This window comes from Penicillium longicatenatum (genome assembly GCF_028827895.1).
Source record: "Penicillium longicatenatum strain IBT 33135 chromosome Unknown contig_2_segment0_segment0, whole genome shotgun sequence".
Taxonomy (NCBI): Eukaryota; Fungi; Ascomycota; class Eurotiomycetes; order Eurotiales; family Aspergillaceae; genus Penicillium; species Penicillium longicatenatum.
The window spans coordinates 3,107,733-3,135,497 of record NW_026643120.1 but is presented as its reverse complement, the minus strand read 5'-3'; the positions used below and the strand labels follow the sequence as shown (position 1 = coordinate 3,135,497).

Genomic DNA, 27,765 nt, shown 5'->3' with positions numbered 1-27,765 from the left:
TCCAGGAACCGCATGATAGTGAATGATCCCGTCTTCTTGGTGGTGAAATACCGCATGTAGGCAAAATTATCCGATGATCCATCTCAATATATATCAAGGTCCGGCACTGGCGTTGACAACCTTAAAATGTACCTATGTTGCTAGGGGGTCCGTTCGAGATCTAAACTCCTGGTCAATGGCCTGAGGTTCTTGGAAAGTTGGTCTGCGCAATCACTTCGGTCCAAACGTCTACTAGTACTATTCACTGGCTAAACGGCACAAAGTCAAAGACCAACACAAATCCCAATTCCGGAGAAAAAACGTGCTTGCCACTGCACTACATCAACATTCCCGTTCCGGCAGGGTAGCGGTTATACATAGCTGCGGGGTTGAATGTGTGGACGAAGGGGGGCGATTCCCCCAAGGTCCACAACATGGGAAATACCAAACTAACCCAATCAATCATTATGCCCTTAACAACTACTAGAAGCCCAAAGAACAGAAATCTTGCTTCTAGTCCATATCCCTGGTAAATCATCGCATGATTCTCGGAGATACCATGAGTTCCTCCGTGGGGAGATCCGATGGTGACGTGCTCCACTCCACATCGTTCATTGCGACACTCCTACTATGATAGTGGAGGGATCTATGCAAGTCAACTCGCCACAATGTCACAAGAGTACCAGCTACATCATCCTATGTTCGAATTGGGAGCCTTGCTTTCGTGCTCGGTGAGCTTCCGGGCTCTGTGGTCTCGTTTCATGGACTGGGGCTGCAGGTATCGGGATCTGGGGTTGAGGGGTAACCGGGGTTTAGGGTATCAAAATCCTGCTCAAGGAACAAAAGTACTAACTCAGGATGATTCAGGATCAATGTTCTGTTATGTAGAAGGTAAGGGGTTACCGGATACTATCATTGCGAGGGGAGAGAAGAGCAAGGTCCAGTTTGAAGGATTCATCCATGGATCAGGAAACAGGAAACTACGCATTGGGTGACAGAGTAACAGAAGCTGTCATGCTTGGAGGCAGACGGTGGGTACCTGCTCGATCTGGCCGGCAATCGGTGGCACCACATGTATGACATCTTGTGTACATGGGTTTAAATTGAGAGCATTTCCCTTATTTCGTTCCACACTCGCACGTCTTCTTTTACTTTACACACATCCTACAGACTCTTTTCCTCTACATATTTCTTCCATCATTCCACTCACCACCAATTTGACCATCACAAATCACAACTAAAATGACAATCCACGCCGTTCCAGACACTCAATGGGCCCAAGTAGTCGAAGAAAAAGGCAGACCCCCAATCTATAAACAAATTCCCGTCCCAACACCCGGCCCTGATGAAGTCCTCATCAAAATCAAATACTCAGGCGTCTGCCACACCGACCTGCACGCCATGAACGGCGACTGGCCCCTCCCTCTCAAGCTCCCCTTGGTAGGAGGCCACGAAGGAGCAGGAGTCGTGGTAGCAAAGGGTCAACTCGCTCAAGGAATCGAGATCGGCGACCACGCAGGCATCAAGTGGCTCAATGGATCGTGTCTTGCCTGTGAGTTCTGCAAGACGGCTGATGAACCGCTCTGTGCGGAGGCACAGCTTTCGGGTTACACGGTTGATGGCACATTCCAGCAGTATGCCATCGGGAAGGCAGCCCATGTCACTAAGTTGCCCAAAGACATTGCCATGGATGCTGTGGCACCCATCCTTTGCGCAGGTATCACTGTTTACAAGGGGTTGAAGGAGTCTGGGGCTCGACCTGGTCAGACGGTTGCGATTGTTGGGGCTGGAGGTGGGCTCGGCTCGTTGGCTTTGCAGTATGCTAAGGCTATGGGATTGCGAGTTATTGCTATTGATGCTGGTGATGAGAAGCGTGACATGTGTGAGCAGCTTGGTTCGGAGGTGTGTTTTCTTCCCCCCTTCTGGAATGGTGTTGGCCAGGAACTAATGACATAGTAGACGTATGTCGATTTCACCAAGTCCAAGGATCTGGTTGCGGATGTGAAGGCGGCTACCCCAGAAGGTCTGGGTGCTCACGCGGTGCTTTTACTCGCCGTCTCTGAGAAGCCTTTCCAACAGGCTGTTGCATACGCTCGTCCACGAGGTGCAGTTGTTGCCATCGGTCTACCTGCCCACGCATTTCTGAAAGCACCCGTATTTGAAAGCGTTGTCCGGATGATCAACATCAAGGGCAGCTACGTGGGCAATCGCCAGGATGGTGTCGAGGCTATTGACTTCTTTGCTCGAGGATTAATCAAGGCGCCATTCAAGACTGTTCCTCTCGAGGAACTGCCTAAGGTGTTCGAGCTCATGGGTAGGTGCTAAACCCAATACGTGAAGATGATGTGCTAATACAATGCAGAGCAAGGCAAGATTGCTGGTCGTTATGTGCTAGAGATGCCTGAGTAATCAACCTGCGATTGAGACCACGCCATGAACTACGCATCTTTTCAAGAACCCCTTGGACTCGACCGCAGATATTTGCTTAATAGCAAATGACGTGAGCGACGAAGCCACGGCTCCTGATGAAGGATACCACGAGAAACGAGACACCTTAGCAATGAAATTAGGTACACGACGCAAGAGATTTAGTTCACAATAGGAATTTAGCAATATAAATTATCTACAGCACCCTTAATCCGGACACTAGTGTTCCGATACTACTTTCGCTGCAGCCATCTTACCCTCATCCTCCGGCCCTACCGTAGTTTGAGGTCCAGTGAAAGTTTTTCTCGCATAGAGAACATAATATAGAGCAGAGCCAAGCCAAAGAGCCCCGTTTATAACAATAGTATAGTTCATATCCTCAGCTATTCCGACAGTCAGTAAGATGGTCACTGCAAAAATATATATTCAGGAACTCACGAGTCGGGTTGGGCCCTTCAGTCGGGAACATGCAGAGTATGATAGCAAATATCATGTAAATAACTGCAACCCATGCAATGGGCTTACTCAGATATTTTCCCGTATAGAACTCCCCAGGCACAAAGCGGTCTTTACCCCAAACGAGACGTGCCAAGATAGGGGTTAGCCATGAGAGGTCATTAGCGGCGACAGCGAGCGAGAACAGGGCATTGGCAGCGGCAGCGTCGATTAGGGATAGGAGACCGATCAAGACCGAGATAAGGACCACGCCGCAGATCATGTTGACGGGTTGGTAGCGCATAAATTTATGTTGGCTGACTTTGCGGAAGAATGATGAGAAGGGGAGGGCGCCATCACGAGAGAATGCCCAGCTTTGTCGAGAGGCGGCGAGGACCTATAATAAATTGAATATTAGACGGTATCTTCAATGTCTGGTTAAAGAGACTTACAATACTTAATCCCATGAAGAACTGGACGGATGCTACCACAGCCATAAAGCCAAGGGCACCTTGCTTTCCAAGAGCATCGTAATAGATCTAGCAAGAAGTTAGTACATGCATACTTAAAGCGATTTTCAGAAAGAAACACACCTGAGCCATAGGCTGGCCAAACTTCGAGCTAAGAATTGCCTCAATGTCCGTATCCATGCTCGCTGCAATAACAGCCAAGCACAAAAACCCGAGGATCCCACACAGCCCAGAGGAAGCAATAATACCCAGCGGCACAGCCCTCGCTGCATGAGTCGCCTCCTCACTCATATGGACGCAAGAATCAAACGCACCAATAGTCCAGATAGGTGACAACCACGCCAACATAAACGCCCACCCAGTAGGCCAAGTAGTAAGATTCTCAACCTGACCAAAAACATAACTGCCCGAGTTGACCGGCGGCGCGTTCTCATGTTTACCAATAGGCAGCGCAATGACCGTCGCAACGACCAGTCCAATATTCAGAAAGATACACATGGACTGAATCTTTGGCATGACCCGTCCAAAGAATGTAGCGATAAATCCATGCGCGCACACAGTCGCGACATAAGTCCCGTAGATAACGGGACGAGAAGCGGTCCAGTTCCCATCCCGCGCGATGGAGATCATGGAGAGAAGCATATTTGCGAATCCGTAGTCAATTGAGCAGATACCGCCGATCAACCCAATGGTATTACTATACCCTACCACGAAACTGAGAGGGTTCTTCCATTTCTCAGCAGAGTAGTAATGTGTCCAGAAATATAGACCACCGGCTGTGGGCATGGCGGAGGCCATATCGGCCATTGCGAGACTGACGATGAAGATGAAACAACTTGCTATCAGCCAGCCCCAGACCATACCGACGGGACCGGCGGGCATCGAGAAGGAGAGGGTGGATGCGATAGAAGGGAGGAGACCCATGATGCTGAAAGCGACGGCGAAGATTTGGACAGTAGAGTAGTGGCGGCGGAGTTCTTGCTTGTAACCCAGAGTCGCTGTCACAAATCATACATTAGCATCGCTATCACAAGGCTGTGGTGCAGAAACGGTGACAATGAATTAATTACCCAGTAACTCTGTATCTCCAGCCGGAGCATCTGGAGCCTCAACAATAGCTCCATGCTCAACAGGCGTTATTGGCCTCAGATCAATAGGTTTTTTGACATCCGCCATGATGTACCTGGGTATAGACAACGGGGTCGGAAACAAAAATCAAATTACAGAATACGACATCCGAGGTTGATATAACAATTGGGAGACCGAAAGTTCAAAGCATAAAGGCAGAAAGGAAACTTGCACAGCAGATGCTCGGAAGATAAAGTATCAATCCGAGAGCAGGGGGCCTAAGCAGCCCATATCGATACCAATGCCACTATCTAATCAAAGCATGGAACAAGCTTCCAGGATTCCGAAGCCTATCAGTGACATGCATCGGGGCCAAGAAAAGTCATGCAATTTGCAGGTACGAAGTAAGTACAAACCGTGCCGCCCACAGCCAAAGCGCATGTGGTATAAACAACGATCCCCTCGTCTAGTGCGGAGTTGGAGCCATGAGCCGAGCGCCAAGGAATAGGCCTGCAAGGTGGAGGCCGGGGCAAGACATGGAGGATCTAAGTGGCTGCAAAATCTAATCCTGACTGGGTCGGGATTGGAGGCGCGGTCATTCCGCGATAGCTGCTGTCAGATAGATAGGCGTGGTTGATCTGGTTGGTGTGTGATAAGGGGTGTTGGGGTTATTTGGAGTAGAATTCAGGAGCTGACGAGTGCGCTTATCTCAAAGAGCTGTAGGCATAGTTGATTTCGGGCTCGATCTATCTCTTTTAAACTGCTAACTTGGGGACTTTCAAGGTTTGGATGTGTATAGCGGGTTTGGTTGGAGCGGGTCGAAGCTAAACCCCGGAATCTCTATTATGGAGTCGGTTAGTCGGCTATGTACATTAAACGCTTGCTAGCATTAGGCGGGCAGCACTTGACAATCAAGGATCCATTACTTTCCTTCACCAATCCAACACATCATCGGTTTGCTTGAATATTCGTGACATGATACTAGTACAGGTAGACCAGAATCCGTGAATCCATCCGAAACCCGGAAATCGTACACAAAGCCACCAGGGCCTGAAAGCTTCACCAGAAGTGACCACATCAGCCTTGGAATACGGGACAACTCGAAACAAAGTCGAAACAAAGACAAAGAACGAATACTGATGTTCCAATGTTACGATAATGCAAACCCAAAACAGCAAAGGCTAAATATACATTTCATATTGAAGAAACATAAACATGCAGGAAGGAGTAGCCTTCTAAAAAGGTATCATCAAATCAGACCGCGCCGGGTCCTTTATGGTTGGATTGATCAAGCAACAATTTCGGCTTGATGTAATCCTCGTCAATCTGGCGGAACCATGCCGCATGATCACCGTTCGCACCGCCAGAGAACAGATCCCGGAGAGCGTCGCGAGCGGTTAGACCAGTCTGCTGCTCTCGTCGGGCAGGGGAGGCGCTGGCGGAGCCCTCGGCGGGTATTGGGGTATGTGGTCCCGAGGGAGGGTTGGATGGAGATCGTCGCATACGAGACGCGGCGGCTTTTGCGGCGGGTGGAAGGTCGTCATCGGAGACGCCATCGAGATCGAGGTCAAACTCGTCGGGGTGGGCGACTGGGCTCGCACGAGCCTTCCCACTGGGCGGCAGACCGAACTCGTCGTCGCTGCCCGCGGTGCCGGTGTTCAGTAGGGTTGCTGTTGACGAGCGATCACGCCGCGTTTGGGTATCTTTAGTGCTGTACGCGGCCGAGTACATTCGGGTGTGGCCGTGGGGTGGACTGGGACGCCGGCTGTTCCCAGTAGAGTAACTGCCTCCTCGTTCACCGAGCCCGTTGCGTTGGGGGTTAGGGGTGACTCCATCCAGAGGGATAGTCGAGTCGCTGCGTCGCGGAGTATATCCGAAAGCAGTATCGGAGCGTTTGTAGTAGGTACCACCGTGGGCCACCTCAATATCAAACTCATCATCCGAGTCAATCTCCTCGACGACGCCGGTCCGAATGCCCATGATTTCCAGCATGCGTGCCGTTGTTCCACCAAAAATAATGACGGTCAACACGACTACCACCAAAACGGTAGCTCGCAGCGTCGGTGCGTTAGCACCCGAGAGGCCTGCCGCCAATGCGACTCCGACAGCACCACGCAAGCCAGCCCAGAAGAGCATAGCCTGGTATGCGAAGGGCAACTCATCTGCGACTTCGATACCCCGACGACGAGCTCTGTACCGAATGAACCAGTTGATCGCCTTCGAAAGGGGGAAAACAGCAAGATAGCGGGCAAGGCAGATTCCGACAACGGATATCATAATGAAAAGCGGGTTGAATTGCAAGTTGGACTCGACAAACAGGTCCAAACCGAGGTAAATGAAAATAAAGTTCTCCGAAAGCTGCGCCATGACCTGGAAGAGGTACTTGGTAGTCAGCTGCGTACGGCGGGACATGTTGTAGTATGCGTAATGCTTCAAAGTGATTCCGCAGAACAGAAGTGACACAATTCCTGTAGATCGGGACATTAGTATTCATTGTAATCCCCGACTGCCGAAAGGACCGCAGAGGTGACACATACCAGACAAGTGCACGCCGTTCGAGAAGAAATAGCTGGCATAAGAGATAAGAATAATAAGGCAGCTTTCGATCTTCGGCATACGGCGGACCAAAGTATACTTGAGCCCCAGGGCTGTGGCGATGCCAACAATGATACCAACAAGCATGCTACCAAAGAAAACCAGCAAGAAGAGACCAATAGCTTCGAAGAAATTCAAGAAGCTCAGCGAGCCAGCATCAGTCTCCGCATATTTCTGCGCAGTTTCGAACAACACGATAGCAATGGCATCGTTGAGAATCGATTCTCCAAAAATGATCGTGTAGAGCTTCGGCTCGACCTTGTAGAGGTTAAAAATGGCCAAGATAGTGACCGGGTCTGTAGCGGAGAGTGTCGCGCCAACAGAGATCGCTTCGACGAAAGAGATGTTCAACCCGTCCAGCGGGATACGCGTCCAGAGGTAGAGAACGAGGCCAAGGACCATGGCGGAGATGAAAGTACCGGCGAACGCGAAGGTGAGAATGGTGCCGATATGGCGGAAAAAGTTCGCTTGATGGAGTTCATATCCGGAGGCGAGGATGATAGGTGGTAGGAGGAGGTTGAAGAAGAACTGGTAGTCGAATGCGACGCTATCTTGGAGGGTAGATTGGGAGGTTAAACGGATGATCAGACCAACGAACATGCCTGGTAAGATAACAAGTCAGCATCGAGCCCAATTGAGAATTGTCCATCATTCTTTTGGTGAAACATACCCGCGAAAATTGATAAAACCGTTTCGTGGACGGCTTGGATCTTCTTCTGCTGGAGGATGTAGCTCGTGAATAAGGCGAACATCAACAGCATGATCATAATAAACAACGCCCAGGAGCTGGTAATCTCCTTGGATCCCGCCTCGGGGGCATCTGTAAAAGGCCAAAAAATAACATCGGTCAGATTATCATCTCATCACCGCATCGCGCAGGGAACACGTTGTCGTCATCGACGGAAAGAGGGAGGGGGAAGCTCTCAGCATGCGTACCATCGGGGTCAGTGTCCTCCGACGCTCGCCCTATAAGATATGAAGCAACGTTAGCTGGCGTTCCATGCAGATGAAATTCAGATCAAGACCGATGGCCGTAGACGTACGCAGCAGAGCGTGGAGGGTTTCGCCCATGAGCTGACTAGCCATTGCGACTCTGTTAGGAACGTTCGGCCGCGGATGAGACCTGACAGTTAACTCCAGCGAGTTTGAGATGCCAGAAACAGGCGCGCATAATCCACTGGGTAGAGCGCAAGGTGTGTAAAGAGGCGGCGCAATCAGGTACAAACAAAGTTAGAGGTGGCCAGCTTGAGGTGAGGTGAGTTGCATTCGAGCGGAGGGACGATCGAGCGTAAGGGGCGGGTATTTCGGTGACAAAACCCGATTACAGGCGGGAAGTCTGATCACCGATGAACGTGTAATCAAGTAAAATACAGTACGTGAATTTGGAAAACACTATTTGTGACACGTGGGCCACTTTAAGAATGCCGCGCAACCCGCCAAGACTTGAGCGGGCTGCACTGGCGAACCTTGGTTGTAGATGTTGATAACCGTTGAAACTGTATTCTTTGGGAACATCCGAAAGAGGGGCGAAATCCAAAATAAGGGGCATAGGGATCATGCACATAATAACTTGCAGCAGGTATATCATATCCCTCGTCACCTCCCTACATTCAAGCTCTGATTGATGACGGCATAACCCCTGACCCACACTTTGCTGTACATGTACGAACATCATTGGCATGTTTTGCAGAGAAAGATGAGGATCAACCTCGCGTGAAATCCCAGTCCACTCAGTGATTCTACAGTACACAGTCCTTGGCGATGGAATATACAGTCTAAAAGCCGATCGATACATGGTCCAGCTGTGTTAAAGTCTCCAAGATCATATACGGTAAATGAATTTCCATCCGGATTACTCATTTTCGACCGATGGGATGTACCGAAATGATATGATACTGAACGTGAAACACGATGTTCGTGGATTTCCAAGCCTCTGTATCTTCCCCAAACCTTGGAATCACCGTGTACCCTCCGCTAATCGCTTAGTTAATACCGCCGCTACCAATGCTGCACATCCGCCAAACCGTAGCACCCAGCCCACGCTATCATCCCAGGGCTCCCCACGCGGTTTCTGGGCGGCCTTGAAGATAGCACTGCAAATAAGACTAGAAAAGATCTGGGGGAAGGAAATGGCCACATTATGTAAACCGAGGACGATGCCAGCTTGGATCAAGTTGTCTGAATCAGCATCGGCGTGAGTTTTAGAGCGACCTTCCTCGAGATCGTCAGCGCTGGCACCGTCTGAAGTGTGATGATGATCTTCATCCTCGACGGAGACAGGTGCATAAGAGTTGGATGTCATGTGGGGACCCGGAGCAGAGGCCGGATGTCCGTCGGTGCTGGCCGCGTGCCGTCGCAACCGACGTTCTAGATCTATGCGCGAAACCTCCGCCGAGATCAAGGCAAATGGCGCCCATAGAGTTACTGCCCATGAAATTCCAATGAAACCTATAGCAATGGAACCGGCCTGGTAGGATGAGATGAAAAATGTACTAAACGTGCATATCGCAAATAGGATGTGCGACAGAAGCCACGTGCGGCGAAGTGTAAGACCGGGAATCTGCAGGCGTGAAAGCCATGTAGTGTTTTCTTCGTCTATGTTCTTACCTGAGCGTGCATCAAGCAGAGGCTCTGATGTCACTCCAGTCGGCATCGCAGATATTGATATCCGGCGGGTATGCTCCTCTTCATCATCGAAAGAAGCATCTCGATCGTCTTGGTGCGCAACAACTTCGACAGTAGGTTGGTAGGTGGGAACGACAAAAATTGGGAGTACAGTGTTGGCGGTGAATGAAATAACAGCGTAAATGAGGAGCGCAAATGTTCCGATGCGTGTGGCATCTTCCCACGCCTTATCAATCTGATCCTCGGGGAGGTGCGGGTTTTCTTGGAAGATTGGATTGACGTAGAGCTGCCCAATGTATGTAGTAGCGTAAAACAGGAAGGGGAACCAGCCCACCCAAGCTGCAATCTGTACCTCACACACTCGTGCAATCTGCGGTGGCAGAGTGCGAATGGACTTAAAGGTCTGTTTGAAGAATGCGATGACTCCAAGTCCATCTGAGGGTGGTGGACCATCAAGTCTGGGGTCTCGTTCTTGAATAAAGGAGCAGCTGGCAACCAACGTCACACCAAGTGCGATGGATGCAAAAGCACAAAGAACTTTGAACTGGGTATTCCCAAGGAAGGGAAAGTATTTGGGCAAATGCATGTAGCCAAAAACATAGCCGATGATGTTGCCTACTCCCGTCCACCGACTTGCCCATGCATTGGCCAGTTCCTGCTGGTGAGCCGGGCAGTTGTCGAGAATGAAAGCTCTAATTCCCGCTTGCACTTTATATATTGCCGATCAGTTCACATAACGACAGAAACCCATGTTTTTGGACCCACCGGTGTTGATAGCAAAGTCAAGACAGAACATCAAAAGTGTCGCAACGATCATAATTGTCGTCTTAGTGCCGCTTGAAAGCGGATCCACACCAAATATCGACAGAAACCCACCAACAATCTCTTTCACCCAGGCGAGTAGAAGTAAAGACACAATGGTAGCTGCACCCCCAGCCACCATGAACGGCTTTCTCTTGCCCCATGGTATCCGGCAATTATCGCTTCGAATGCCGACGTAAGGTTGAACTAATGTACCCGTCAAGGGCCCAGCAATCCAAACGCAAGCAAGTAGGGCCTTGCTCATGCCAAGAGACAGGAGGAATGGCTATCGCAAGGATAAAAGGTTAGCACTGCCGTGATGCCCTGAGCAGCCACGTCTGGGCAAGGCGGGAAATCTTAAATCAGAGTAACGATTATGGCAACGCTTACCGATCCATTGGACAATTCCACAGACCAGACTACCTGAAGACTAGTACGAGAATGATGTAAGTAATAGTCATCGTCCAACAAGCGATCTAGGGCCGCTGTTCATGAAACCGGACTTGAGGAGAGCTTACCCCCCAATCGAGACGGTGAGCAAAAACAAATACCAGCTGCTCTTCGACTCATCACGAGCCATGGAGTTTCCTGGAGGAAGCAGGTTTTCACCCTCCACCTCCTGCCGCCCAGGCATCAAGGGCGACGTTTCGTGAACAACTGAAAATATGTTGGTTTCCCCCATGGGGTACGGTTAAAGTGCGATAAGAAGGCAGACCCACAGCGATTGTCAAAAGTTCAACCGTGACAAAGGATAGTCCACACGGAGCTTGGGCTCGACGCTAGAAAAGTAGTGTGTATGGTCGAGGGGAAAAATCGGGCCGCAATGAATGTAGACAAGCTTGGAGGCCGGGGTTAGGTGGGTTCCGACAAATCATTCGCTGGGGAGGTAATGAGGCGTTCGATCATGGGGTCCACAGTCGGGAAGCCGGATTTGCTCTGGTCATAGGTCACACCACTATAAGATGCAGTCCTATCGTCCTCATGATCTGGTTAATGGACACGGTGTAGACGGCTTTCAGCTGAATCGATGCGTCTCAGGGATCGACGTCAGCACGCACGTGATGACCACCCGATTTGGATAGTAGCTTTGAGGCTGTACCAAGAAGTGGACTCAGGCACCGTTTCGTAAATATTGCATAGTACTATTATTGGATGGAGCTATGATCAAAGGTAAAGTGTCTTTTCGAAGTCGCTTGGAAGCAAATCGAAGGGGTCGAACACAAAGCTTAGGTGCCTTGTCGTATTACGTTGGGTCGTATATCGCCCCACCTCGTCCCTGGCCGTCGTTCCTGGTAGAGATCCGTTACTAAAAAAGGAAAACAGAAAAAGTACTGTCTAAGGGTCGTGGAAGATTATTGGACAGGGAGGTCAGGTCAGGCGGGCTAGAAGAGAAAGAAGATACAAAAGTTAAGAAGGGTCAGAAAAGTTGGACATATTTATACATAGTCTGAAGAACATTCATTCACCACAATACGTCCCTAGTAGATACTTCCTCCAGTCACGCGAGTCAAGTTCTTGCTATGTCCCTTGTGTTAACTACTTTGCAAATGCCATATTGTTAGGTAGTTTTATAGTCAAGTCAATTCGTTAAGAGTTCTATAATATAACCATGCCGCATGAGCAGCTTCCAATCCCTGCTCTTCTCTCGAAGAGTCCCAATGTTCCAAAAAAAAATAAGCGCAGACCAAATGTGCCCCCGGACCCTTGACATTGTACGCCACACGTGCCCGTACCCGCCAGGCAGGTTCGTTGTTGGGGGTCGGAGTAAGCACCGATTGCGGCGAGACGATAATACAAGGTTGTACCATAACCAAAACAAAGCCGTAAATCCCAACAGATAAATGACAAAGAAATAAAAAATGTAAGAGAGATGCCATGCAGGATGTGCAAGAATAGCAAAGTTTGGACAAGAGGAACGTCGTGGTGCGAAGAAAAGCGGAGGTGAACCCATTAGACACCTGGACCAAGGTCGCTTACAGTGCGCCTGTAGATCCAAAAGAAAGAGACGAGGCCACGCCAAAAAAACACAAAAAACAAAAAAAGGTACCCGTTCAGCAGGTTTTACATCTGCTGTTGGAGAAGCTGAGGAGCAATCATGTGAGCCCCAACCATGTTCTGGTGGACGGCAGAGGGCATGCTCATGGGTGCAGCCATGGATGTCATGGCAGGCATGTTGACCATGTGGGGAGCGTGAATAGGCTCCGGTGCTGGTGGAGATGACTCTTCACCAGCGGAGTCGAAATCGTTCCCATCATTCTCCAGCTCCTCCTCGGAGACCAAGGGCTGACCATCTTGTTGGGCCTCATGAATACGACGGTGCCTAATATAAAGTTAGGATCGGCAATCATAGGACCCGATATGGAAAACAAAAACTTACTGGGCAAGATTATCGGAGCGCGAGAAGGCCTTGCTGCAGTATGGACAGGGGTATGGGCGTTCTTGTGTGTGAGTTCTCACGTGCCTAGGCGCCCAGGTTAGTCGGCGGCTAAAACCATCACAATGCATTGTGCATCGTGCAGATCGGCGCCCCACAAGGGAAACGCCAGGGTTTCAAAAATAGATCCATGCTTACCTCTTTAGATGTTCTAAACGCTTGAAGAGTCTGCCACATGACGGAATCGGGCATGAGTGGGATTTATGAGGGTACGGACCCAACTCCATCATCGTGGCACTGCGGGCCCGACGAGCGGGACCAGGGGCTGAGCGGTCTCCTCGGCTGGTACTAGTATTCTGAACGGTCGTCTCAATGGCGGCACTGGTGGGCAGCGCTGCCAAGTCGTCATGCGGATTTGACAGGGGTACCGATTGTGGCTCCACGCTACCATCTAGATGCTGCAGTGGAGTGCCGTGACGCGAGATCTCGTGCAGCAAATCCTTTTGAGGAAGCATGGCACTCGGGTATGCGCGTGCTAGGTCATGTGCAGACTCCTCCCCTTCGAGACCCGGAGCCACAGAGCTCGAAACTGAGCGACGGAGATCACTCGGCTTGTGGGCTGCGTAAGTGGGTGGGTGCGAAATGGATTGAGGTGGAGCAGAGCCATTCATCGCACCGGGAGTCCCTTGAGAAGGCCCCGGAGTGATAGATGGTCGTCGCCGCCGCTGTTTGTAAGTCGGTGACCCTTCGATCACCGAGTAGGGGTTGGAAGAATAGGGCCGAGGCGCGGCTTGATAAGGACCATTGGCGAAATTGGATGGAGGAAGTTGCATCATAGGGTTGTACGGGGCCGCATGGGAGAGATCCGGAATCGCGGTATACAAGCCGGTATCTTCGTTGGCGATGTACGCAGGCTCCGCGCCGAGTCCGACCGAGTGCTGAGGCGGGGTAACTGGCTCAAATGACAGGCCGCGATTGCTGTAATCCTCATACTGCGAGGACACAAAGGACGGCGCAGGCGAGTACTCGTAGAAGGTCGGCATAGACGAATGGCGCTGGTGGATGCGGGCGACAGGCATCCCGTTGCGGTCGTACTGAATGGTTCCGTAGTCCTGCTCTCGCTTAATGATGCTTTGGACCAGGTTGTTCGAAAGGGGCATCGGCTGGTTGCTGTACATCGGGTGGGCCGACTCGTCCTGGAGAAGAGGGATCGCTGGGGGAGCCATCTGGGGAGGAGGCATTGCGTCAACGGTCCGAACCACGGGGGAGTTGGGCTGGCCATATGTCGTACTTGCGTGGGCACTTGCGTGAGCAGCAAAAGAGGACGAGTTCGCTTGTTGTGCTTTCGTCAATTGCTCGTAGAGGGACTGAGACGAGTCGAATTCAAAGGACATGGCCGGTTCACTGACAGCGACCGTAGTCGCTTCCTGATTCATCTTCTCGCGCTTCAAATCGCGCTCCAGCGCATCCAAAAACAATCGGTCGTGCGGCACGCTGTACCAGTAGAACACCTTCTGTTTCTTTTGAGTCCGGATGCAGTTGTTTTTGTACAGGAAATCCAAGAACGCGCTCTTCGGTTCCTCCAAAGTCGCGTCGGTGCCGGCTTTGAGGTTTCGCAGATCGGAGAAGATACCTTCTTCGAACTTCTTCGAGTTCTTCACCGGACGACCGAACGCTTGGAATCGAAATGCGAGGCATCGGACGATATCCGTACCGGAGATGTGAAAGAGGTTACTCCTGTAAAGAAACAATCAGTCAGACTTCTCTGGCTAGACCTGTCATTGGTGGCACTGACCATAGAATGCAAGAGACATAGTCACCGGTCGGAAGCAGGAAACGTCGAATCAGCTGGTCAGGTTGCCAGTCGACAGGCGCCGACAAAAGGAAGTATTTCACTATTTCTCGTCAACACCACTGGTTTCGTCAGGGAGATCTTTGCGCCATACGATTGTCCACTTGCTGCAGGGCGACTTGCGCGTCATGAGGAAGGTTGTGTTGCGCTTCCGTTGAGAGCATGAACGTCTCGGGTTTCTGGGGCGGTGCCATAGGGGGACCATGTTGGGGATACATTTTTCTCACGCGCTCTAATGTAAGAAGCCGTCAGCGCCGATCGGCGAAAGATGACAAGCTAGATAAGCAGGGGAGGGGAAACAAAGGGTATCTCATCCGACACCACAAGGGCGCTAGTTTCGACACTCTCTGAAACCATGTGCCACATCCAAACGTCTCCAACTTACCTGTGGAGAAAGGATTCTATCACCGTCGGATCAGAAGCGCGGATCTTAGATCTAGTCGGAAATATCGAAGCGATCAACCTGTGGTTGATTGGCAGGGATGATCAAATGCTTTTTTGGGGGAGGATCCAGCCTCCAAGGGAACAAAGGGAAAGACAGAAAGGTCAGAGAAAGGAACTGGACCAGCCGGTATAGTCTCTGAAGGGGAGAGGATTTTCTCGCGCAGCGGGAATAGAAACGAAAGTGGGAGAGATGTGTGTGATTCGAGACAGGGAGGAGGAGGAAAGAAGTAGGGGGGAGGAAATGCACAACGTCAGTTTGGTACTAATAATAATCGAAGGGAAGCGCCAGGACCCTGCTATAATGACCAGTCATAACACGATGAGGATTCTAACCAGCATTACATAAATAACATCAATTATGGGTCGAGTAGAGTTGTCATTTATGACATAACAGGTATTCACACCGTTCCTGGATTTGGTGAACGTGGTTGGCTCCGAGTCTCCACCAGGGAAGATGGGGCCGGAATGTTATGATTCGCTTCTTCTCAGGAAGTAGGAAAAATCAAAAAAACCCAGATCTTCTTTTTGTGTCCCCTCTCGGCCAACAGAGTTTCCAAGACTTGCTTTCTGCATGAGTTTGATGCATCACCGAGGGTGATCAGACTGCAGATTATCTATGAGGATCACTTGCTTCTTTCGTCTCGGTACTTAAGTACAACGGTTTACTGGTCAACTCGACAAAAGGCCCTCGACTTCCGGTGGGGTTCTACCACCTGGACCGTGTATACTCCAGTATTCGGTCAAAAACCCCCAACTCAACAATAATCAGACGAAAAACAGAAAATAAAAAATATCAAAACGTAGTGAAAAAAAAAAAAAAAAATAAAATAAAATGAAAATAAAAACAAACAAATTAGATAAATTAATAAAAACCAAAGCTCCACCAAGGGCCTCGCTCACTCATCAAACCGGGGGGTACCTGAAGCACCCGCCCTTGTTTCAGAATCCCGGGCGCTTACATGCATTGAAACGGGTTCTCCTCCCCACCTCCTCGATGCTATCCTTCTCTTGCCCTAGTCCAAGGAATTTCTCCGACTCTTGAGCCCGTGCTCGGTCAACACGGTTGTGGCTGGAGGAGCTATAGCTGATCTGATTTGTCTGCCGACTTTCCGTGTGATCCCGAGACCAAGGATCCCCAAAGTGGTCTAATGCGGTGGATTAGACTGTTGATGTCTACAATGGCGAGGTCTATACCTCCCCTGGTTGGTCCGAGGTTCTTCCGCCCAGTGCTTCGTACCTGACTGGGCTATTTGCCCCCTTTTTCCTGTACTGTAGGGTTGGACTCGTCGCATTCCCTACCAATTGGCCCATCACCGTTTTTTGTGACGAGTTATGTCATATATGAAGATCAACATGCTGGCCAATTCCAGACCAACGCCTCCCGACCGTCCGTGGTCCAAAAGCGAAATGACCAGTGAAAATCAAAAGCTTGGCACCAAAACTGGAAATGAGGATTAATAACCTGCGCCAAGGTCCAGAACCCCGTGCCCCATCTCTCGGCGAAAATTTCTTGCGATATCAGATACAATCCGAATTGCCGGGTCTTTGCCCAACAATTGAGTCGTGACAAAATCTACTCAAGAGAGTCTGCCAAAGATCGATGATCGTGGAGCACGGCTGGTAAAGTGTGGTTTTGGGTATCAAATTGTGTTTCATCCTCGATCAAGATTCACCGGGTAGGTTCCGTGCAGTCATTATCTTTTGCGTATCCGGGTACGGGGTACAAAGTGATGGACAGTAAACAAAGCTCCCCGGATGTCTTACTCTCTCTCAAAAGTCATCGGCTTGACTATCCCTGACCCGCATGGTATTGTCCTATTTCAGGGTGGAGGAGGGTCACGAGCGCATAGAGTTGAAACGGCGGGCATGAGTCTATCGCGAGAAGTTGCCATTAGGATAGGAAAACCTTCGAGCCCCTGGATGCGCGAGTAGGGGAGGTGGTCTGCACGGAGCGTAGAATGGCTCGTGCCTGTTTGATCGTCCCATCTGAAACGATCTAGAAATTCTAGTCTAGATCCTTGTCGAGGCCGTGGGGTCTTTTCGGTTTTTAGTGTCGGCTTAAGTGGCTGGGAAACCACTTGTAATCAATGCAGCAACCCCAAACAGGAAAGTCGATATAGAAGTGGACTACCCAGCAGAACTGGTCGTTGCCATCCCTGTTCAGTGACTTACAATCCCTGTTCGAATGACGATCTTCTCCCCTCTTGCAAAGTGATTAAATCTGAGCGGGAAGTGCGGGTTGTCAAGTTTTATTGTTAGGGCACAAGCATTGGCCGTTAATGATCAGGGCAGAATCTCGGGATCTTCCAGATCGACAACGGGAGAGTATTCTGGAAACCCCAAGTTCATGAATTTAAGGCATGTTGACTGTTAACCTGCAGGTCTTTCCACAAAATGTGGCGCGGATAGTTCGGGCTAGTGGACACAGAGCAACGTTCTAAACCTCATTCTGGAAAACCTCCGTTCAACTCCTGAATTATTGCCTTTTAGTCCCAAAGTATATTGCGCCCTATGGGGTGTTCCATGGTTTTCTGTCATTTAACCCGACAATAGCTTTTGTTTGACCCATAGGCTCCGCCACTCCACCAGGAGATCTAGGTTCAATGGGTTTCTTCAGTTCACCCTTGAACATGGCGCACTAATGCAACAGCATGTCTCAGATCCACTCCAGAAAACTCAACGCGAAAGATCTTTTCCGAGCCTCATGATGGTATCAATCGATCGTTGGGATCGAATCAGAACCGATCCAGTGAATTCTTGACATCACCGGAGGTATATTCACATGCGTCGAACGACCGATTGGGTGCCCGGTGGAACGTATGGATTTGGAAGAGATTTCACCACGAGGCGTGTATAGAGTTCAATCGTGCGGCATTTTCTTTATTTTCGGCTCTGCACATGGCCAGATAGATTATGTACATTCTAAAACAAGGAACTCAGACCGAGTCTATGCTCTTCCTCCGCTTTTCCAACATAGCCTCTTTCATGAACGGACTCCGAGCTCGGATCCCCTTACCATACACCACAAACAGGATCGGAGCGAGAGATAGGGCTAGTGAGATGAATGCCAATAAGGTGCTGGCCCACTGGAATCCAAGGTGCGAGTACATGCTCATTGCCGCCAGTGGTAGGAAGGCAGAGAAGATATTCTCTCCGGTAACGATAATCCCCACCGCACTACCCGCATATTTGGCGTAGGAATCGACAACGTAATCTGAAATCCCAGTCACCACAATAACGCTCCCTGCTCCCACCATGGCGAGGCCGACAGCCGGTGCAATCCACGGAAGAAAAGGGTAAGAAGTCCAGGCATAGACGAACATCCCACCGGAAAGGCCAACAATACCAGAGACAATAGCGAGGTACAGCCGTGCCTCGGGGATAGGCTCACCAGGCACTTCAGTGTTTCTGGAAGCCGAGTTGAAATACAGTCTCCCCGAGAAGAGAGTCCCTATCCAACCAATACACTCTCCAATAACGATCGCAGCTTGCACATACCCAGCCTGTGAGGGAGTCCATCCATAAAGCCCGGAAAAGACCTGCTCGACTGACTGTGTGAATAAATAAAGCGTGCCAACCGTGAAAGCAGACCACATTCCCGAGAAAAAGACAACAGACTCCGTGAAATACATAATCAGCGGCCGTGTCGCACTCTTTGCCACGATCCTCAGCAGAGATGTGCCTGCACTATCAATCTCATGCTGGGTGTATGCCACTCGACCCTCCCGACGCAACGCCTTTGCACGCTGACCCAGAATGGCAATCCCGCGACACTCCTTGAACATAAAGAAGTATACCGGGAACAAGGCTCCATACCAGATCAGCTGGAGATAACCAATCCATCTCCAGGAGAGGAACTGGAAGATCGGAGCTCCGATGACAGGACCGATACTAGCCCCGACAAGGTACGTCACAATATACAGACTGACGGGAATATTTCGTGACCTCTCAGTATCCCAGAGGTTCCCGATAACAGTCGCTGATGTATTCGCCAGGATAGCAACACAGCCACCAGCGAAGAACCTCGTCACGATCAACGTTGCAAAGTTCTGAGCCACTGCTTGGGGAATAACGAAGCAGATGAAAGTTGCCCATGTGGATAGGAATACCCATCTCACGCCGAAGTCCTCCATGAGCGGGAGGACAAGAAGGGAAAAGCATCCTCCGCCGACGGCCCACGAGGTGACAGGCCAGTATGAATTGGGGAATGAGGCGTCTGAGATCCCAAATTCCTCGTTGATAGCTGCATGGGCAACGGTGATGATTGTACCGTTCATCATCGTGATAAATGTTGTGAAGCTTGCCAGGTACGTCAACGTCCATTTCTGACGGGGAGACCAGTTATACGGGTTCCCAGGATCCTCGGGGCCATCCCAGGTAACCACCTCGATATTGGTGGCAGGCTCGTTATGATCTAAGATGCACAGGTTAGTTTCCCGAACACTTGATGCCAGAAAAATAAAGCCAAGACAAAGGTGAACAATACCTATCGTCTGCTCCAACTCGCCAGAAACATCTCCACGAGTGAAGACCATATCAATCGGACAAGGATTAGGGTCACTCCCTACTACCTTGTCTTCATAAAAAACCCCCTGCTGCCTCAATAATATGGTGTATATTATTTCGCCACGGGTCCCCGTTCCGGTGGTTCGGAGATGACTTCACTTTCCCGTTCCGAAAAGCACAATAACTTCGCCGAGATATAGATCACCAAACACGACGGAGACACGTCACAAGGATACGTGCAACATTCAGCGGAGCAGTTATTCAAATATGAAAAAGGACGAGGCAAAAGAAAAATTTTCGTTCAGCTTGCACCAGGAAGACATCGTGTTTCCTGGATGCGAATCCACTCTCTCCAGACAATAACCATTTTGGGATTAGTGCGGATGGGTCTGAATGGCACTTTACCCAAAGTCTGGTTCGTTCTGGTTCGTCAATGCACCTGACGGCTCATTCTCATTAGACGAATGCATTTGCTAACCTGATATGTACCCCGCAACTGGGCATCTGCAATTGTGCACGAACTCTTGATCGTTGACATTCTGTCCAATCTTTGGCGTGGAATTTGCATTTTGGCCTTTTCTAGTGCATTGGAGGTTCTATATCCATAAAAAGAATTTATCTATTGTGTTTTCAAGAAAGTTTCGAATTGACTGTTGGATCTAGAGCTTATCTACTGTTTTGTTTTCTATTGTTCCGTTCGACGCATGCTGTTCGGCTTCTCTGCCGAGGGTCATTTTGCAAGGCCTTGGCGCTTGTTGCGTAGGAAGAGAACCTCATTCTGTTTTAGGAAAAATAATCCGAGTAGATTATTGCATCAATCTCCCAGCAGGAAGACTTTAGATGTCGGATGCAACTTCCACACGTAGCGCACACCGCTATTTTTGTCATCTGTGTCACATGGATCCCCTTCGTATCTTCACACTGTATATCGTTAAGATATGGATATAACATACGTAATATTGCGATATACTATATACATCTCCGGGGCCCAATGTTCTACATAAATCTTTCAAGGTTGGACCTTGAACCATTCTAGCTGGACAAGGTTGCACACGTGTTTAATTCATTGCGAACATGATCGCAATATATAGTCTAGGCCCACTGTGCTAGTTACTTTGATGCGACGCGACGATTGCGTTCTCAACCTGCATCGATCTCAGCTAATGACAATAGTGGCGTTTGGGATTTTATTTTTGCCCTCATACCCTGCTGCAAAATAATAATAATGAGATGAGCCCTGCTAGAGAAGTTGGCTGTACTCTATCGGCCGCGAACAATAGTCATCGAACTCAAATGCGGGTACTTCCAAGTACCGATGCCTGCAGGTACATGATCAACCTTAGAATATCCCCGCTCCAGGGTTATGTCATCTACGTTAGAGCCGGAATAATTCTCGTCAGCTGAATCATCACGCCATGCAGGTGGAGATTGTTTAACCTGGGAGCTGAGCCAACAAGGTTCCAGCCTATCATTGGTCTTCTACGCACGCAGATGGCGATTCCAGTCAGAATCAAATGCGGAAAAGCTGAAAACTAAGCGAGAAAGCGCGGTAAATCAGATGACAAGAAAATACTAGTTATTGGATTGCTGTGTTTTCATTCCCTTGATAGAACCTAAAATACTGCCATTCATTTGGAGCTCGCTATTAACCAAGCGGAAAGTGTTGCCGCACGCCACATTTCGTGCGTTGAATGTTGTTTCTATTATGAGTTTACCTCTCACCTGAAATTACGCACTTACTCGTTGGAAAAAGTGGAATGATCTCGAGTGCAATCAATATCTCTTCTGAGGTTTTCCACTGCCTCTTCGGACTGAAACGTACACTATACGGCTACAACCTCAGCATGATTTAGACCTACTATGTATTGGAGCTTCGGACCAAGTTTAAAACATGACTTTTATGACTAGTCTATACCTTCAATTGGCCTGGAGTTTGATTTCATCATTCAACTCTGATGTAAAATTGAAAACAGAACTAACGCCATCGATGGCAAGTCACATAGCCACCACGAAGAAATTATGAGAGAAGGTCAAATCAATAGCTTGATATCATTTCAACTTTGAATTTACGCCTAGTCAGCGTGAATGATGGTAGATATAATTCCACGCGTCTTAGAATAGCCAATAACTGTTCCGGTGCGTCTGATAGCATCGATAGTGTTTATATCATAGTCGCCACCTACGAGCCGAACGTTCCACAAAGCTTGTCTCCCCGCACTGAATCCTGGTATTAATATCTGTCACTTCTTTATGAAACTTTTTTTCTTCAAACACCTTGTGAGAATCGAAGTCAATCAATCAAAGTTGAATTCATCAAATCCACCAACTGGAAGTTCTTCAAAACAACTACAATATGGTCACCTCATCTATCGACGCCAACCCTCTTGATCCAGAAACTAAGTTTAAATATGGAGAGAACGGTCAAAAAGCTTCCCACCAGAGTGACCTTGACGTGATCATGGATCGAAATGTCGCACCGTATGGAGACAAGCTGTACTGAGAATTGCAACCTCTTCTAACATTTCCTAACAGCTCCCCCCGAGAAGTGTGCGCTGATCTCGCTCAGCAACACGCTCTTGAAGATCTTCATGATGTGACAGAGCATAGCTCCGAACAGCATGCGTCAATGAACTGCGGTATGAGTTCCATTCTTTCCCGTAATTACCTGTGTCTCGCCTCAAATCAAGTGCATGAAAAGTAACTGAACCGAGATGACAGATCTGAGCTCTTCCCGTCGCTCTTCGGATCGGGGCACTCAGTATGATGAGCCTCGCAAACCGGAGGAATAATGATGTTTGTATGAACTAGCAGTAGACCAACCAATTTAGCGTGATGGTGACTATGTGACTTTATTGGGCCACTCTGAATTACAATGTGAATAATTCAAAATGTACTTGAGAATATTCTGTACAGTCTAATGTCCAAACAATTGTATTCAGTAGGTGATGATGGTGATGTCATGGTAATGGCCACCCCGCGTTTGCATTTGGGCTGACTTCATATGTGGCCTGGAGAATGAGGCATACATGCAGTCAAAGTATAATCACTAGCTGGCGAAGAAGAGGGGTAAATGTGACGGAGTAGATCTTAGAATGAATACTGCGTGTTTCCGTGCATTAGTTTTAGGCTGGCAGAGAGCACATATTTTCTCTATAATTATTGATTGAGTTTTGAGATAACGGCATTGCAGGTATTATGAGAGGTTGAACCACTGTAGTATTTGGATCTACATTCTTTCTTAATATAAAGACCAACCTATTTTCTGTTTATACCTTCGCATCCAGCTTCGAATCATAAATCTTCTTACCCAAATACCAAGTCTGTGACACCTTCGCCTCAAGAAGTGTCTCAGGATTCCACTGCATATCAACCACAAGGAAATCCGCTTTCATTCCCTCCTTCAGACTCCCAGTCCAAGAGTCTGCAAAGCGCGCATAAGCCGCACCGGTCGTAGCAGCGGTAGCCGCCTGAGCCAAAGTGATACCAAAATGCGGATTGACGGTATCAGTAGACTCCGGCTCAAGCGCTGACCGTCTAGTGGTGGCATTATAAAGATTGGGAAAAGGCAAGTGTCGAGCGGTAGGAGCATCAGTCCCAATAGCAATAGGAGCACCACCATCTAGAAAATCCTTATAGGCAAACGCTCGCTTGCATCGATGCGGACCGACAAGACTGGGCCAGGCCTTGAAGAGGGTTGGATCGGAGTGGACCGGTTGGATAGATGCAGTGATACCCAATTGACCAAGTCGCTTCGCGTCCTCGGATGTGCTTAGCTCGAGATGTTCGATTCTGTGTCTCCGACCTGGAGTGCCAACTTCCGATAGGACATTGATTGCTTGGCGGATGGCCTTGTCACCAATTGCGTGGATGGCGCATTGGAGACCAGCAGAATCGGCACGTTGAACGACACCTTGAAGCATATCCGCTGGCCAGATTGGGTCCACTGGATCTGACTTGCCGGTGTACGGCTGCAGGAGGGCAGCGGTGCACCCGTCAACGACGCCGTCGCAGATCAGCTTGATTCCGAGGACAGTAAAGGAGGGATCGGAGAACTGCTTGCGCAATTCAATCGCCCGGTCCACAAAGGTAAAATTGATTTCCTGATCATCGGTGAAAGGAACGAGCCAATGAGCGCCGATGTGAAATGGAATAGTTTTATCGCGTCGATATTCTTGCAAGAGCTCCCATGTAGCATCGTCCATAGCCATATCAACAATACCCGTATATCCAGCAGCAGTGTATGTGGAAATGGCCAAGTCCAGCGCGCTCAACTTGTCCTCCTTCGAATAAAGGCTTTCCAAATGTGGCCAGGCCAGATTTATCACGGCAGACTCATCCAGTAGGCCTGAAGCCTTTCCATTCTCATCGCGATGGATAGTTCCACCTGGAAGGTCCGGAGCGGTATGAGCATTCATCTCCTCGAGTCCAGCAGAATTACACCACATAGAATGAAGGTCGAAGGCGTCGATATAGATAGGCCGAGGATCCAAATCATCCAGCATACTAGCTAACGCAACTCCGTTGGTCGAAGATTGGATCCATCCACGGCAAAGAATCCGGGGAATAGATGGGTTAGACTCGGCGTATGACTTGATGGCATTCCGGATCTGGTCCAGTGAAGTGCAGGCAATGAGATCCACTTTACGCAAGGATTGACCATACTGCAGAATGTGCACGTGGCTGTCGATAAAGCTGGGAACCACAACGCGGTCCTCTAGATCAATCACCGTTGCGTCCGCGGGTACTTGGGCGTTCTCTAGAGAACCGACGTAGGAAATACGGTCGTTCTCGATGATCAATGTATTAGCGAATTCATTGTCTGTGCTAGATGAGGGCACGAAAATACGGCCATTGCGAAAGACGGACGTCATGATGTGAATTTGTCGAAGCTGGTGTGATTTAGGGACGAACTGATAATCATTCGGTGCCCTCGACGGTATTTAAAGAAAGGCGTGGAGTAGGATCGGAAACAACCGAAATGCCGAGTCTCCAGAAGTTTCCTATTGCGAGTTTTGAGGACGGGAGAGGAATTCATTCAGAAGGCAGCACTTCTCGACTGCGAGGTCAGAAGATTGGACCGGCGGTTTTGCAAGAGGACGATTGGCGACGCCGCCGATAGGTGGTGTCTCATGATCTTGGCAGCGCAATTTGACGCCATTGGTCAGGTCTGGGTGGAAGTCTCCGGGGAAGTGGAGCCCAGAGATAACTGCGATCCGAATACTTTTACGCGCAATGAATGTTATCAGTGACCCAAATCAATTGCGTGATGATGCAGTGAAGCTGAGTACTTCCTTTGGGCTGTCTTGAGAGACTGGGTGAGTTGCTGTTGTTTTTGATTGATCAACGCGTGAACTCTGAGTCTCTGACAGCCGCATTCCGATCTACACTGGATCACTTCGGTACATGACAAACTGCTCAGTACCGCCAATCAAGCGCATGATACGCGAAAAACATCATCGTCCCGACTTCGCTTATCAAAAGTCAATTTCCCCGCATATCGGGTCTTTCAAAGCCTGATAAGCTTAGATGTGGGCTGTTGCTTCATTGGCTATTGCTTCAAACTTCCCTTTTGAGTCAAGCCGGCTTCCCCTTTACATCCTCAGTATCATTGTGAATGGCTGCTATCTACGTACATCATCCGCAGCCGATGATAAGATGCACACTCACCGACCTCCTGGGCTGATATCGACCGAGTGCCAGTGAATGGCATAAAATAAAGGTGCCCCCCCCCCAGCTCAGGCGCACTGACTTTCACCTCCTCATCTTATGACCCCCGATTGCTGCAATAAGCTGTAGTCTTTCACAGCACAAATCAATGTCTCCCGACCATCAAACAATAGACCCTGAATGGCCACCAGGAACTGTGCGGATAGAAGGTAAGTAGAAATACCTCATGTTCATAACACGAGCCCCAGAAGCTGACAGCCGCCAATCTATAACAGACTTCTCGCAATCGAGCCAACCTTCAGGTGTCGTCTTGGAGCCAAAGCCCAGCAACGATCCCAATGACCCTCTGGTTGGTGCTCCAAATTTGACTATTGTTCAACCAGCATAACTGATACCACGTGGAAGAATTGGTCGCAATGGAGGAAGTATCTAAATTTTGGTTTGGTCTCCTACTATGTGATGATGGTCCTCGCACTGTGAGTTCTATTGGAAACCATAGCTCGACAATCTACTGAAGTATACAGAATCGATGTGGCAACGGTGACGTGGGGACCAGTCAACCTAGAACTTGGTTTCAGCTTTGCCTTGCTGAATGACAGCTATGCTGCCGGATGTGGAGCATTGTGTATAGGTGGAGTGATCCTTATCCCATTTGCTCTGAAATTTGGGCGACGACCAGTCTATGTCTTTAGTACTGCCATCCAGTGCGGAATCAGTGTTTGGTCTGCGAAGATGCAGACTGTGGCAGACTTGATGCTGGTCAACGTTCTGAGCTGTATAGTCGGGGCTTTGGCAGAGGTCTTGGTGCAGATGACTGTGGCCGACGTTTTCTTCGTCCACGAAAGAGGTCTCATGAATACAATTTACTACTGGTTTATGACGGTCGGAACTACATTGGCGCCGCTTGCCGGTGGATTCATCACTCTCTCACAAGGTTGGCGCTGGGTTTGGTGGTGGATGGCTATTCTCCTTGGTGCTGGACTCGTCGGCTTTCTTTTCTTCTACGAGGAAACGATGTTTGGCGATCTACCTATCAACGGTGTGCCCGTTTCCGACATACAGCCCCCCGAAGCAATGGTGGACAAAAAGGAAAGTATCGAGGCAGCCGCAATCGAAGGAAACTATGCTCCACAGGCCGTCGCAGTTCAGGCTGAAGCCTTTGAGATCGACCACTCGATACCAGAAAAGACTTACCTGCAAAAACTGGCATTGTGGTCCCAGTCGCCAATACCCTTTGGTCAATTACTAAAGCACAGCTACCAACCTTTCTTAATTCTGTTTAGCATCCCAGCGGTATTCTTCATGTCCGTCCAATATGGAATCATGACTGCCTGCACGACAGTTCCGGTCACCACTCTTTCATCCGTTATGACCCTCCCACCTTACAATTTTGGCTCCGCCCAGATTGGGCTAATGGGCATTCCACCGTTTCTCGGTACCAGTATCGGGACGCTGGTCTGCGGACCACTGAGCGACTATATCGCTCTATACCTGGCCAGAAGAAACAACGGAATCTTCGAGCCAGAGATGCGTCTTTGGCTCTCATTGGTCTTCACCCCCTTCGTCCCGGCGGGCCTTTTCATGTTTGGAATCGGGTTAAACAATGGATCGCATTGGCTGTTACCAGCCTTTGGGCTTGGAATCTGTGGATTTGGTGTTGTGCCGGCCAGCAGTGCCGCGTTGACATACCTGACTGATGCATACACCGACGTAAGACCCCCTCTCTTTTGTTTAAATGGTCTGTCGCTGAACATGATGTTAGATAATTGCGGATTCAATTGTTGGCGTGACCTTTATTCGCAACCTTATCTCTACCCTGTTCGTTTTTGCACTTTCTCCCTGGGTCGACCAAGTCGGGTTGACGTGGTTCTACGTCACCTTTGGGCTTATTTCTACGGTGATACTTCTTGGAAACTTTATATTCATCTACTTCGGCAAGAAATTCCGAGTGATGACGGCGGGGAGATACCGCGAATTTAGTCAAGAGAAATTTGTATTGAGTGAGCATTGACTGGGGACAGAGATGTCTGCATCCATCATTATAGACCTCGGGAGAGACCGGACACATTCCGAAACTCCACGTTCTGAGCTATAACCGAACTTATGTCTTTCCATACCTGATTGTTGAAACTAAGATTTCATCAATGTCCATTTTGTAGCGCTTTGAATTGATCTGCATCCTGGTCACACGCAGTCTCGTGATAGCATAATTTTATTATGGTACGCAATCTAGACCGACGGATGCGAGTATCTCACTGGAGGTTTGATTAGCACATGACCTAATCATGCAGAGTACCCTGCACCCCAAACATTCTCGTTGCTCCGCATATCGCATAGACTGCTGCCTAGGGTGGCCACTTTCAAGAAGACCCAGCGAGCTTACGCAAGCTACGTGGAAGATTTGGTGCTGGATGCTAGCTATTGGCGGAGTGGTGTGTTGTAAAGTCAATTTTGGCAATTTGCATTTTTCAGGAACTCTTTCAAAAGGGTAACATTGGACAACACAGAAAACCTACCAAGTG

At 49.3% G+C, this 27,765-nt stretch overlaps 9 protein-coding genes across 9 annotated transcripts; 3 read left to right on the top strand and 6 right to left on the bottom strand.

The window, feature by feature from the left end:
• Window positions 1-1,221: 1,221 nt before the first annotated feature.
• Window positions 1,222-2,388, top strand: N7484_003685 (zinc-dependent alcohol dehydrogenase; the record flags this gene model as incomplete). The annotated part of the gene is made up of 3 exons (XM_057114105.1): window positions 1,222-1,881; window positions 1,939-2,293; window positions 2,342-2,388. 3 exons carry the CDS (start codon window positions 1,222-1,224, stop codon window positions 2,386-2,388), a joined length of 1,062 nt encoding a protein of 353 aa, XP_056974245.1.
• Window positions 2,389-2,625: 237 nt separating this feature from the next.
• Window positions 2,626-4,487, bottom strand: N7484_003684 (putative GABA permease; the record flags this gene model as incomplete). Its single annotated transcript, XM_057114104.1, has 5 exons — window positions 2,626-2,789; window positions 2,845-3,238; window positions 3,294-3,380; window positions 3,435-4,309; window positions 4,382-4,487. The coding sequence occupies 5 exons, from the start codon at window positions 4,485-4,487 to the stop codon at window positions 2,626-2,628; spliced, it is 1,626 nt and encodes a 541-aa protein (XP_056974244.1).
• A 1,146-nt stretch (window positions 4,488-5,633) lies between these two features.
• Window positions 5,634-8,060, bottom strand: N7484_003683 (bifunctional K:H/Na:H antiporter NHX1; the record flags this gene model as incomplete). The annotated part of the gene is made up of 5 exons (XM_057114103.1): window positions 5,634-6,847; window positions 6,917-7,576; window positions 7,645-7,794; window positions 7,911-7,940; window positions 8,018-8,060. The coding sequence occupies 5 exons, from the start codon at window positions 8,058-8,060 to the stop codon at window positions 5,634-5,636; spliced, it is 2,097 nt and encodes a 698-aa protein (XP_056974243.1).
• Window positions 8,061-8,931: 871 nt separating this feature from the next.
• N7484_003682 (putative sucrose transporter) lies at window positions 8,932-11,082 on the bottom strand (the record flags this gene model as incomplete). The annotated part of the gene is made up of 4 exons (XM_057114102.1): window positions 8,932-10,307; window positions 10,365-10,686; window positions 10,791-10,830; window positions 10,919-11,082. 4 exons carry the CDS (start codon window positions 11,080-11,082, stop codon window positions 8,932-8,934), a joined length of 1,902 nt encoding a protein of 633 aa, XP_056974242.1.
• A 1,379-nt stretch (window positions 11,083-12,461) lies between these two features.
• steA (sexual development transcription factor SteA) lies at window positions 12,462-14,844 on the bottom strand (the record flags this gene model as incomplete). The annotated part of the gene is made up of 5 exons (XM_057114101.1): window positions 12,462-12,720; window positions 12,778-12,861; window positions 12,973-14,511; window positions 14,570-14,669; window positions 14,721-14,844. The coding sequence occupies 5 exons, from the start codon at window positions 14,842-14,844 to the stop codon at window positions 12,462-12,464; spliced, it is 2,106 nt and encodes a 701-aa protein (XP_056974241.1).
• Window positions 14,845-18,006: 3,162 nt separating this feature from the next.
• Window positions 18,007-19,605, bottom strand: N7484_003680 (uncharacterized protein; the record flags this gene model as incomplete). The annotated part of the gene is made up of 2 exons (XM_057114100.1): window positions 18,007-19,484; window positions 19,557-19,605. The coding sequence occupies 2 exons, from the start codon at window positions 19,603-19,605 to the stop codon at window positions 18,007-18,009; spliced, it is 1,527 nt and encodes a 508-aa protein (XP_056974240.1).
• A 2,324-nt stretch (window positions 19,606-21,929) lies between these two features.
• N7484_003679 (uncharacterized protein) lies at window positions 21,930-22,365 on the top strand (the record flags this gene model as incomplete). Its single annotated transcript, XM_057114099.1, has 3 exons — window positions 21,930-22,054; window positions 22,109-22,212; window positions 22,295-22,365. The coding sequence occupies 3 exons, from the start codon at window positions 21,930-21,932 to the stop codon at window positions 22,363-22,365; spliced, it is 300 nt and encodes a 99-aa protein (XP_056974239.1).
• Window positions 22,366-22,842: 477 nt separating this feature from the next.
• On the bottom strand, window positions 22,843-24,447 carry N7484_003678 (amidohydrolase; the record flags this gene model as incomplete). Its single annotated transcript, XM_057114098.1, has 1 exon — window positions 22,843-24,447. The coding sequence occupies one exon, from the start codon at window positions 24,445-24,447 to the stop codon at window positions 22,843-22,845; it is 1,605 nt and encodes a 534-aa protein (XP_056974238.1).
• Window positions 24,448-25,391: 944 nt separating this feature from the next.
• On the top strand, window positions 25,392-27,242 carry N7484_003677 (uncharacterized protein; the record flags this gene model as incomplete). The annotated part of the gene is made up of 5 exons (XM_057114097.1): window positions 25,392-25,452; window positions 25,519-25,592; window positions 25,649-25,719; window positions 25,768-26,953; window positions 27,006-27,242. Coding segments are annotated over 5 exons (1,629 nt in total), but the record flags the coding sequence as incomplete, so codon positions are not given.
• Between the last annotated feature and the right edge of the window lie 523 nt (window positions 27,243-27,765).